General features: G+C 43.0%; 1 protein-coding gene across 1 annotated transcript; it reads left to right on the forward strand.

Moving 5' to 3' along the window:
• The first annotated feature begins 532 nt into the window (after positions 1-532).
• On the forward strand, positions 533-4,779 carry LOC124997117 (zinc finger protein 703-like). Its single transcript, XM_047570706.1, has 2 exons — positions 533-1,329; positions 2,018-4,779. The coding sequence occupies exons 1-2, from the start codon at positions 1,087-1,089 to the stop codon at positions 3,581-3,583; spliced, it is 1,809 nt and encodes a 602-aa protein (XP_047426662.1). The 5' UTR covers positions 533-1,086; the 3' UTR covers positions 3,584-4,779.
• Positions 4,780-12,624: the final 7,845 nt, after the last annotated feature.

Below are 12,624 nucleotides of genomic sequence, written 5' to 3' on the forward strand. Positions count from 1 at the left end.
TATTTGTAATTCTTTTCTCTTTTGTATAAACTCGAATTAAACAGCCATATCTCAGCATCCATTCAAAGAATTGGCACAAACATTTGTATAAACCTTCATGGTCTCCAGTGGATACATCCTAAGGAATGTATCATGTAGCTGGACAAGTAGATTAAAATTTGTTGATTATCTAGTGGCACATCTCAATATCTATTCAAAGAATGGACTCAAACATTTGTTTATGTTCCCCAGAGGATAACTCTTAAGGAATGTGTGACCTAACGGCACTAGTGGACAGACAGTTGAAGATTAGCCAGAGAAAACATCTGTTTGAAGAGCTGGCACAGGCATTTGGACATACATTCATGGTCTCCAGAGGATTCATTGTTGTTATTATCCTGTGACTATCTCTCAATGTCTATTCAAAGAATTGGCACAAACATTCTACAGTCATTGTTGGTCCCCAGGGGTTGAACCATTTTCGTCAAAATCCAAAACAAAATCAAAACACTTGACATTAAAAAAAAAAAAAAAAAAGATATACTCGAGTAAGTGCACTTCAGAATTGTACTTGTGTGAATCTGTAACCGGATAACCACAGTAAATGAATCAAAGGAGTGAGGACTGTCAGTCGCGGGCTGACGTCGCTCCGCCTTTTACGCACGTCCTGCCCGCCCCGCTCATTACCCATGCGGCCACCCAGCGGACAGACAGCGGCTGCTGCACTTTGAAGTCCGCCTGTTGTGATCAGTGAGCTGCTGAAGTCCGGAGAGAAGACACGCAGTGGGACGTTTCCTCCAAACACTCGGACTCTATAAAGCCGTCTCCGCTCTTTTTACGCATCGACGGGAAGGAACACCGTGTGCCGTTTTTCCTGGACTTTTCTTTTTTTCTTTTTCTTTTTTTTAATTTCCTTTTTGGGGGATTTTGAAATCGGGAGTTTTTACAGAGATGAGGATGCTTTAAAACCAAGTAGCGCGCTGGGTCTAAAAGGCTTCACCGTCCTTCGGGACATTTAAGGACGCCCGCTTGGATTACATTTACGCGTCATATTGTTTGTTTTGGACCAGACTAACGCGCAATTTAATCCGCTGCGCCCTCTCTCAAATGAAATATCTCCCCCCAGGATCAGCCACGGATCGAGTTAGTAAGCTGATCGCGCTCAGTGAGACCCCCGACTTTAAAAACTCTCGTCCCGGTGCCGTGGTCTCTTTGCTCACCCCTCTGGACCCACTTCGGCAGGCGAAGCGGCTTCCCATCCGCGTCCTCAAGATGTTGACCGCGCACACCGGACACTTGCTGCACCCGGAATATTTACAGCCTCTAACGTCCGCGCCAGTGAGCATCGAGGTATTTATTGACTTTTTTTTTCTTCTTTTTTTTTTTAAACACAATTTAAAAGCTTATCTTATTCTGTAGAGGTCATTCGCGCTGCTGTTTTCCGGATTTCGCAACAGTGAGGTGAAATTATAAAATCTGTTATGACACCGGAGAGAAACCCCACAGTAGTCAGACGGACAGTGAAATAATAAACCTTCAGCTGTGGTTAATGTCATATTCTTTGCTTCAGTGCCTTGTTTTCATGCAAATTGCACAACATACTACTGGTCTTAACCCAGGCCTCAAATTAAAGCTAAAGTTTATTATATAATTACCAGATTTTTTTTTTGTCTGCAAGATTAGCTTTAGAGGTTGGAGCATTAAAGGGTGATGTCTGCTTTTGCTCAAACTAAGGCCAAGACGTCAAAAATATTGAACAAAATCCACAATGGCAAACAAAGGCAAAGAATATTTTATAAAATTAACAGTTTTCTGTGAAATTCAGATGAATTTTCTTTCCTCTAAAGCTCAAAAATGTCGTCTTGGCTTATGAGAAGTTAGGGTTAGGGATTTTCCCCAGTTATGACAGAACAATAATGTGCATGTCAACAGAGGACTGTTGTTGGTTAGTTTAGTTTACACTACTTTTTTTTTTTCTTTTTAACATGACAGCTCGAATAATTCAAATAAAAATGACCTGAGTGTTTTGTTGTTGTAGCTGGACGCCAAGAAGAGTCCCCTGGCCCTGCTGGCTCAGACATGCTCCCAGATTGGTAAACCAGACCCTCCGTCCTCCTCCAAGCTGGGATCCTCCTGCAGCCAGGGGGACAAGGAGAGCAGCGTTCGCTCGTCCTCCTCCAGCCTGAAGCTGGGGGAGCACCGCCCCTCCCTGGACGACAAATCCAGCTTCAAGCCTTACAACAAGAGCAGCGGGGACTGCCGCAGAGACGGTGTCACGAGCAGCAGCAGCAGCAGCAGCAGCAGCAGCTCCGGTGGCGACAAAGTCGGGTTCAGGGTGCCCGGCAGCAATAACGTCGCCGCGAACGGGAGCTCGAGCGGCGGCCAGCAGCCTTACCCGCCTCACGCCGCGTCGCCCGGCTCCAGAGCCAACAGCAGCCCCCCGCCGGGCCACAAACAGGGCCTGTCCCCCGGCGGACAGACCACGTCGCACCCCCAGACCCCCAACGGTGAACCTGCGCACGAGCACGGCAGCCCCACGAGCACGAGCAGCAATAATAATAACAACAACAATAACAATAATAACAATCCCAAAAAGGACGCTGACGTGACCAAGGCCAGCTCGGACAGTCCGCACCACGCGAACTCCAGCCACGTACGAGCCAGCACGAACTGCAGCAACGACAGCTCCGACGGCGGCTCCAACCACGATGGGGGCAAAGCAGAGTCGGCCCCGCCCAGCCTCGGCCCGGGACACATCACGCCCATCTCCCCCTACAAGACCAGCCAGCCGCTCTTCCCCCTGCCCTCTTCTAACATGGGCTACCACGGGTCCGTGGTGGGCGGCTACGCTGGCTACCCGTCCCAGTTCGTCCCCGGGCTGGACCCGACCAAGTCGAGCCTCGGCGTGGGGAGCATGGGGGTCCCGGGGAAGCACCCGAGCTCCAGCCCCCTCACGGGCGCCTCCCCTCCCTCCTTCATGCAGGGTTTGTGCAGGGACCCCTACTGCCTAAGCTACCCGAGCGTGTCCCACCTCGGCGGAAGCAACTGCAACTCCTGCATCCACGACCCCTCCTCCAGCCTCAAGTCCAGCTTCCCCCTGGTGTACCCCTCCCACCCGCTCCACTCCCTCCACCAGAACTCCCTGTCCTCCAGCGTGTCCCCGTCCCTGTCCCACCCGCTCTACACGTACGGATTCATGCTCCCCAACGACCCCCTGCCCCACGCCTGCAACTGGGTCTCGGCCGCGGGGCCGTGCGACAAGCGCTTCACCACGTCGGACGAGCTCCTGGCGCACCTCCGCACGCACACGGCTCTGCCCGTGGGGATGGACAGTAAGCTGCTCTCCGTGTCCTCCTCCGGACCGGCCTCCTGCCACCTCCACCTCCCGCACCAGAGCAGCCCGGGCTCCATGCCGGGCTCCCTCTCTCTCAGGGCCCCGCCAAGCCTGGGCTTAGCTCGCTATCACCCCTACAGCAAGGTCCACCTCCCCTCCGGGCCGTCCTCCATCTCCCTGCACTCTCTGCCCACCACGGGGCCGTACTACCCCCATTACGCTCTCTACAGTCAAAGACTTGGATCTGCGTCCGCTCTTGGATACCAGTAATGCAGCGCCCACTTAAATGTACTAAAAGAACATTGAGATATTTTGGGAAATTAGCCCTTTTTTTGCTTTTTTTTTTCTGGCAGATTGACACCTTCTCTCATGTCACGTCTGTTAAATGTAAAGCTACAGACAGTTAGCTTAGCATACAGGCAGCCTGGCGCCATGTGACGATAAAAACCCTAAAATCAATTTCAGTATGAGTACAAAAATTAATTTCACAAGGTGCTAGTTAACTAACTTCTAAAGCGTGTTTGTTACCTGTAAACAAGTCAAGCTAGCCCTGTTTTTTTTTTGTTTTCAGCCTCTATGCTAAGCTAGGCTAACAGGCTACTAGCTGTAGCTGCATATTTAGCGGGCAGACATTGAGAGCGGTGTCTTTCCTCATCCAGAAAGTTAAGCCGTTACGTTAATCGCGGCGAGTTGCTGAGCGGAGAAGTGAGAGCGGCGCTGGAGTCCTGGGTTTTCACTTGAGAGCATCTTCACTCTTTATTTTATAAACGGTGTGTTTCCAATCAAACGTCAGAGGACACGTGGCTCGTCCTTGCATGTCTGCGCTCTGCTCGGATACTCGACCGCCTTGAGCTGAGCTGACTTTTTCTTTTTTTGTTTTTTTTTTGTTTGCAAATTGACGGTTGGACGCTGCATAAAAAAGCTCTTTGGATGTTTCGGGGCCTCTCGCTGCTAAATGACGATGATTTAGTGCAGAGAAATGTCAGCGAGCTGCAGCTTCGCCTCTGATGCAAGTCTGCAAATCGCCCTCCTCCTCCTCCTCCTCCTCCTAGAGATGCATGTAAATTCACAGCGTTACACCACTAACTGCTCCATGGTGTGTAATGATATGTTTTGGTTGCTTACGTTTTAATTTCGTTTTATTCCTACTGAGTATTTATTTTACACGGGGAAACTTGCTTTAATGTTCACCACATCAGACTCTTTCTCGTTTTTTGCGGCCGTCTGAGCGGACACAGCAGCTGACAGGTGTCTTAACCTTTTACTTCTCGAATGTTTCAAATCTTCTCTGAACTTCCTCTGATTGTTCCTTTTTGTTTTTCTTTTTTTTTAATTTTCAACAGCAAATCAATAAATCTTGAGATAATGTGATATTTTTTTGTAAAAACTGGAGCACCCCAACGTGGCGCCGTCCGGTCACAGGGGAGGTCATATTTTGGTAAATAAATCACACTGAAGATGTGTAAGCGGTTGTCTTCATTTCTGATGCGACTTCAGTGACGCGGCTCTAACGTCAGATCCATCAGAGAGTTTCAGGTGTTATATTTGGTTGGAAATGATCCAATAACTCTGAAAAGTGACAGGTCTTGATTTACGGCAGACGTTTCTTCTCCGATTCCTCTCAGAAGAGCAAAAAGAAAACGTGGGATACATATTCTCCCGTCCGGTTCTGCCAGTTTACAGCTCTTCTGAAAGGGAAAACAGGTGAAAGGAAAGATGTAAACTTTTTTGTCGGCGTGCGTGATCCGGATGCGCCTGCTTTTAGCGGATGATTGATGAGACTGGGTGTGGTTTACCGCCGACAGCACAAAGATTTCATGCTCCCAGGTTTGTGCGCTCAATCGAGAGCAGCAACGAGGGTGTAACGTATACGTACTGTATGATCCTGATAAGCATCGAAAGCTGCTTCCTGCCCCCACGGCCGATCACGTTACCACGGCAGCCGCGTGATTGGCAGCCGTAATACCCCATTTCCTAGCAACATGACACTGTGACACCCTGGACGGGGGGTGTAGATGTCCCACGGTGGTCACTCACAACTCTGACAGGGGACCCACAGGGGTCACGGCCGCCTGTAACCGGAGTGAGCGCTCCCGTTTCAGGGGTTTCGAGATGTTTCCAGGAGGAGGAAACACTTAGTTTATTAAAAAAAATCACACCGCCGAGTGTCGGCCCCCTCCTCTCTGTCACTGTCAGACTCTGGAGCTGAAGTGGTTTTATTGGATTTCAATGAGCTTCTCCTGCTCAGGTGATTCCAGTCAGAGGCGTCGTAAAGCTGGAGTGTGATGCCACCTATTGGCGACTGGTGACACCTCCTCAAGGTTTTTGCTGACGTGAACCTGTCCAAACCCATTAAAATAATTATGTGTTTTTCCTGCTAATTATTAAAATAATAAAGCGACGCTTGAGGTAGCGTGAAAATTACTGAGGCAGGGATGAATGGTCCCAGATTACAGTTTTATTAAATCATTCCCTTGTGAAATGAAGATAAATTATTAGTTTTAATTACCGTTCGAGTAACATTTGATGTGGTGTATATTATGTAGTTCTGAGCATCAAATAAAGCTAAAAAAAAGCTAACTCAATGCTATTCCAAGGCACTACAGGGGGGTTTGTGCAGGTTTGACGTAAAGTCAATTAATTTAGTCAGAATCAGGAGTTGACTACTGTTATGATTTTATTAGTATGTTTTACTACGTTTTTCATGGTAGCCCAACAATATTTCTCAAAGCAAAACAAAAAGCAACATTTCATGAAAACTGTTCAGGATCTGGTACTTTAATTCTTTTGTTTTTATTGCTAATAATATTTACTTTGTCGATCCATTAGCTTCTTGATCTGCTGACTCGTTCTATCTAAAGATGCTAAAGTTTTTACATTTATTTATCTTAGGGTTAAGTCTCAGATTAAGTCTTTGGAACGGGTTAAGCTAACCCATAAGCGTGCTAGCACTAGCATTTAGCTTAACATAACACTGCAGTAGAGGCTCTCCTCAACTTTTTCTTTTTACTCATTTAAATTTATTTGTGAACAAGCTAAATCGAGATGCTAAAGATGGGTTATATTACTGCTGTGAGCATGCAGCTACTAGTACTACCTTTTTCTTTGCTAATTTCGCTTTTTTGTTCAAACACGCTAAGATACCAAAGATGATATACGTTATACTTGTAAGCATGCTAGCACTAGCGTTTAGCTCAACGTACCACTTATACTCCTGAACTTTTTCCTTCTTTTTTACTAATTTTGCCTTTGTGTTCAAACACACTAAGATACTAAAGATGATATATACTTGGAAGCATGCTAGCGTTTAGCTCAACGTACCATTGCACTAAAGTACGGGCTCTCCTGAACTTTTTCTTTTCGCTCATTTAACTTTTTTGGTGAAGCTAAATCGAGATGCTAAAGATGATATATATTATGGTTGTAAATCATGCATACTTTTTTCCTTACTGCTGATTTTGCTTTTTTGTCCAAACACGGTAAGTTAAGATACTAAAGATGATAAACATTATACTCGTAAGCGTTTAGCTTAAAGCATTTTTTGCTTTATTTGCTAACATGCTAAGTGCTTAAATGCTTAAGATGGTATATATTATTGCTGTAAACATGTTAGCACTGGCATTTAGCTTAACATACCACTGTAAAAGCCTAAGGTTCAGGCCTTACTGCACTCTTTTTTTGAGCTTTAAATGCTAACACGCTAAACTGAGATACTAAAGAATATCTCTATTACACTTGTAGCCATGTTAGCTCAGGCGCTTAGTTTAAAGCACCAGTGCACCAAATGCCTGCTTTATATAAAAAAACAGTGCTCCGTTTCTTTCTGGCCCTTTTCCTCAAACCTGTATTTGCACAGAAGTTAAGTCAACTCATCACTTTCCTTTGTTGGCGATCTAACGTCGTGCTCAGTGGCAGATGTTAAGGGGAGGATGTGGAGGTTCGCTCATTCACTCAACCAGAGAATTCGTCCTTCATCCATCACATAACCGACCCTGCTTCCTCAACGCCGTGGTTACCGCAGCACTTTAAAAAAAAATAAAAAATGTAGCGCTCTAAATTAACCCCAGAGTGTTGTGGACATATTCCGCTGCAGCGTTTCTGGTATTGTTCCCGCCTGGTTGGTCTAAGTGAGTCCTGGGTGCAGCCTGACAGCTCCAATGATTAATGATGACAGACTGTGGAGCTGCTCCTTCATTACATGACAAGCCTTTAACCTCTCTATTAGCCTCAAACAGCTCGAAAGAATAAAGGGAGGAATTAGATCTAAAACATGTCCACGGATACATATATAAATAAATTTTCATGACTACTTTCAAGCCTGTGAAATATTTCTGGATTTTATATCCCCCCCTCGCCCTCGGAGAGAAATTTCATGCATTAAAATCATTAGGCGTAGTCACCAATTACTAACATGTGTCTCTTAAGCTTTCTCCGACTCGTCTCCGAAGTTACAGATCTGCTTCCCAGAAACGGACTCTTCTTCTGCTTTCATTTTGTCCTCTCTCCAACTTTATCACTTCATCCATCATCCTACTATGAGGGCTTTTCAAGTGGTCCAAAAATAAAGCAGACACAGATGTCAGCCATGCAATACTGATGTTCCTAAACCGCTGTAAACCCATCACTTACATCCACCCACAGCCCGAGGGAAAGGTTCAAAATACACTTTTTCTCTCGCAAAAAAAACCGCTGTCGGAGGGAGCTCGTCCACTAGCACTGCTCGTATTTTACGCCGGCCGCATCCAATAATAAATTAGCTGCACTTTTTTTACTTCTAAAAAGGGGGAACGTCTGAGATTCTCTCCCACCTCTCTTTCCTTGTATCTTCTGCAAAAAAAAAAAAAAAAAAAAGTGAGTAAGTTAAGTGGTGTACAAGAGGGCAAACGCAATTATGGTTTCTCTGCTAATGTGCATGGCCCCAGCTGGTTTTGATCTGGCTCTGCTCTGAGGGCTCCGAGCTCAGTTGTCAGCTCTCATGCATCACAGACCCGGTGTTTAACGGGGGAGACGTGCTTTGGCAGTGACCAGCGGAGGCCTGGAGGCCAGCATCGGCTGCCGGTGGGTTAGCCGCATGCAGGGTGGGTTTTTTTTTTGGGGTGGAGGAGGGGGGGGGGTGGTGGGTGGGTGACACCATCCTCTGGCTTCCGCTGGATCTGGATCCTCACGGCCACATTCTCCCTCACGGGTCGACGTAGCCTCACCGTAAAAAATTGGCCGACGTGACCCCGCGCAGATGCCACGCCGCAAAGTTTGGGAGGTCAGCGAAAGAAGAAGAAGACTCCAAAATACACAGGGATGGCAGCAGAGAGGAATACGCAGAGACTACAAAGCAAAGGAGAAAGAGAGAGAGAGAGAGAGAGAAGCTCGCATGGAAATAAGCAGACACCATTACTCAAATACAGTCATTAAGGAGGAAATGTTGTTTTTCAGGCTGTCAGGATGATTAATGAGGGAGAGCAAATCCACTCAAATGCTGTTGTTTAGTCTAACCAGCAGACCTGATCTCTGCCACTAACTTACAACAGACAGGGTGTGTGTGTGTGTGTGTGTGTGTGTGTGTGTGTGTGTGTGTGTGTGTGTGTGTGTGTGTGTGTGTGTGTGTGTGTTGAGGCACACACACACACAAAAAAATACCCCCGAATACTTAAAAATGCAGAGAAAAGACGTAAGAGCTGCTTTTAAAAAGCCAATGTAGACAACAGTATTCATAATATTTCAGTGCAGATGACAGATGATATAATCTACAAGTAAAATACTACAAGTTAATAATTCGTGGATGTGTGACAACTATGTGTTGTAATCCCTCTTTTTTTTTTTTTTTTTTGTGTTCACAACCTGTGACTGGATATTTTTAGAAAGGTTCAGGAGTTGTGTTTTCAGGAATGGTTGAACAGAGTTTTTCTTTTTATTATTCCCAACAGCCTCATCTTTTTGCATTTTACACATCAAGTTAGCTGGCCTTTAGCTAACGTTGTTAGCGAACAGTTGCCAAGTAAAAGGCAGCAGCTAACTGCAGATGCTAACTAGAACATGTTCGCTAGCTTTGTTGAACTTTCACAACTTTTATGCCCATTGAGTTTTTACATTTAAGACCTTCAACAAGGTTTAAAACAAGACTTTAGACAATAAAATGTCAGAATGTGGTTTTGACGGCCTCATGGTGCTACTATTAAACCAGCTAACTATTTAGCCTATTGTAGCATAAATAAGCTACATCTACTTGCAACTAAAAAAAAAAAAAAATAATGGATTCTGCTTTTATCTTCAACCAAAATCAACAAATGTTTACAAAATATTGCTACGAAATTTGAATTAAAATCTGCTCACATTGCTACAAACTGTACGTCATGTTAATAATGAGCTGGTAGAGTAACAAAGCAGAACAGATACAATTCAAAACTGATTAATTTACCCAGTTTTGGTTAACAGTTTGATAAAAAAGACAATATTGTGTAGGCTTATTCATTTTGAGAATATTAAAACCTGTTTTAAAAGAAGACCATAAAAATTCAAAAATCCCAACAGTGATTCAAACTAATCGATGTTTGTTAGCTAACTTAATTAGCTTAATTAGCTAGCTAGATCCACCTTTAACCATTGTGACCATGGTTATTTTAATTCCTGCCTCTGTTTTTCCTTCAGCAGAAATCTGTGATAAAATTATGTTAAATTTCACAATCAACAGTGATTTCACTCATTGTTACAGTGGCTCATTTGCTAACTTAATTAGCTAGCTAGACCCACTTGTGACTGCTGTCATTTTAACTTTGAATACCTGCTTTTGTAATTCTTAAACAGAAATCTGGGGGAAACACGTATGTTGTTTTAAAAGTAAACTTCAAACATTTAAATATTATATCAGTTATTTCAACCAACTCATGGCGCTAACGATAGCGTTGCTAGTTAGCTACCTTAAATTAGACAGCTACAGCCACTTGTGACTAGTATTTTAACCAATAAGATTTTATTTTTTTATTTTTTTATTGATAAGATGATTTACAAGATGTCATAACAGTGATTTCCACCAACTCCACACAGCTACAGTGGCTAGTTAGCTTGTGATTCCCCTTGTGCGACTGCTGTTATTTTCTACAGACAAAATCTTTGACTCCTGCTTTTGTTTTTCTTTAACAAAAATCTGGGTTGAATTGATACAGTTTTGAAGGAAAACTCGAAACATTAAAATGTCATAACAGAGCTAACAGTAACAATAACATAGCCAGTAGCTTAGCTCAATTAGCTTCCTAGATCCACTTGGAAAAGTTGTGATTTTCACTGAACAAATAGATCAAGCGTGCTTTGTTTATCCTCCGTTTAAATAAAGCGAGATATTATTAAGATTAACATATTATTAATGAGTCTGGCACAGTCCCAAGCTCATGTTGTGTGAGGAACCAGTAACTAAGCAGAACAAATCGGTATCGACGTTGATTCATTTTCCCAATTTTTGCTTAATAATGAAAAACGTATCCTGTAAATTTGTCAATTTACGATGTGAAATCTCTCTTCTGGTTTCATTCACGTGTGCCACATAGTTTCAAAGTGCATGCTATGCTGCAATAGATCACCTGGCCTACAGTTTAAGTGTCAACACATTCTGGAAAATTAGCCGTCTTTGTGCGTTTTCCAGCCCCACACTCTGCCAAAGTCTTCAGAAAGTCCAGATGTTCCCCACATCACGCTGGAAGGGCTGATAAGGAACCAGCTTTCAACAGATGTCTTGTGCCTGGACTCGGTGATTTAGTAGCTGTGAATGATGAAACAGTGTTCCAGTGTCTGGCAGCCCGACTGCCTTTTATCATTACGCAGACAGCTGTGGATCTGGGTGACGTCAAGTCAAGTGGACGGGAGGGAGGATGGGATGGCACGTTAGTTTTTACACATATTTGTGCCTTTGGGTGTTTGTTTTATTTTACATGACGGAGTCTGTGTTGGCTTCGCCGTGACGTCCAATCACGGGAATGTGGAACTGAAGCACGAAAAAAAAAAACTGATTGACAAGGTTCACGTCCTCATGTTTAAAGAAGACGTTCTTGTTCTGCTACAAAAACACCAAATATGAGTTTTACTAAATGAAAACTTTAACCGAGGTTATTTTAAATCCTGCTTCTGGTTTTCTTCAACAGGAATTTGGGGTAAATTGATGTTATTTTAAGAAAACTTATTTAAATAAAACATTTAGATATCATAACAGTGATTTCACTCGTGGTTACTGTGGCTCGTTAGCTAACTTAATTAGCTACATCTACTTGTGACTGTTATTTTAACTGACCTTTAAGTACCTGCTTTTGTTATTATAACAGAAATCTGGGGGAAATGTGTGTATTGTTTTAAAAGAAACAAACATTTAAACATTATATTGGTTATTTGACGTACAGTTATGGGAATTGGAAGTGAAGCATGAAAAACAAAAGGCTGATCGACAAGATTAACATCCTCATATTTAAAATACACAGATGTTCTGCTCCAAAAATGCCAACATGAGTTTTACTAAATGAGAATTATCCAAATGATCAGCACCAAAACTTGACAAGACTAAGAGCCGTGATAATTGCTCTAAGAAATTTAAGCTAAATGCTAACACCAGCATGCTAACATGCTCATAATAAACATTTATTTTAAAAAGAAAAGGTTTTACAATTGAATTAAGTAGATGCTATGATGCTATTTTGATTGAGTTCTAACTGTATTTTCTTAAAATAATGTATTTTTTGTTAAACACTTTGTAATGTTGTTAGAAATTAAGGTTATTATTATTATGTTGACCATATTTATAAGCTAATATGTTAGCATGGGACTATTTTGCATTTAGCATAAATGTCAAAGGTTCATGTAGCCCCAGTTTGAATCCCTCATATTTTAGCAGAGATTTGGTTCAGTTTCTTTAAATGTTTCCACTGCTACAAATACATTTCTATTACTCGTTGATTCTATAGAAAGATGATGAAATGTATATTCTACATATATTTTATTTTATTTTGGACGATTTGACCAGAGGACACAGAGGGGACGAAGTCTGGTCTGTCTTTATCAAGTGAAGTCTCTCCTACAAAGATATTACAAGAAGTAAGTGGAACCACTGCGGAGGGTAACATAGCAAATACAACTTCTGCTTGAACACCCCAGAAACACACAACTAACGTTGTGTTAGCTAGCCTAGCGGTTAGCATTAGCATTAATATGTAACAAGATTTCCCCCAAATAATGATTAACTTAACGTAATTTCAGCCGTAATTTATTCTAACTCATAACGTTATCCAGGCTGAAAATGATGATGTATTAGATATTTATTTTACCTGATATCAGACGTG

Source organism: Mugil cephalus, chromosome 19, assembly GCF_022458985.1.
Source record: "Mugil cephalus isolate CIBA_MC_2020 chromosome 19, CIBA_Mcephalus_1.1, whole genome shotgun sequence".
Classification (NCBI taxonomy): Eukaryota; Metazoa; Chordata; class Actinopteri; order Mugiliformes; family Mugilidae; genus Mugil; species Mugil cephalus.

Bases quoted from the DNA above. Each gene is read 5' to 3' on its own strand.
- LOC124997117 (XM_047570706.1), top strand. From the start codon at position 1,087: ATGAAATATCTCCCCCCAGGATCAGCCACGGATCGAGTTAGTAAGCTG. The intron at 1,330-2,017 runs GTATTTATTGAC...TTGTTGTTGTAG, and splicing joins CCGCGCCAGTGAGCATCGAG to CTGGACGCCAAGAAGAGTCC.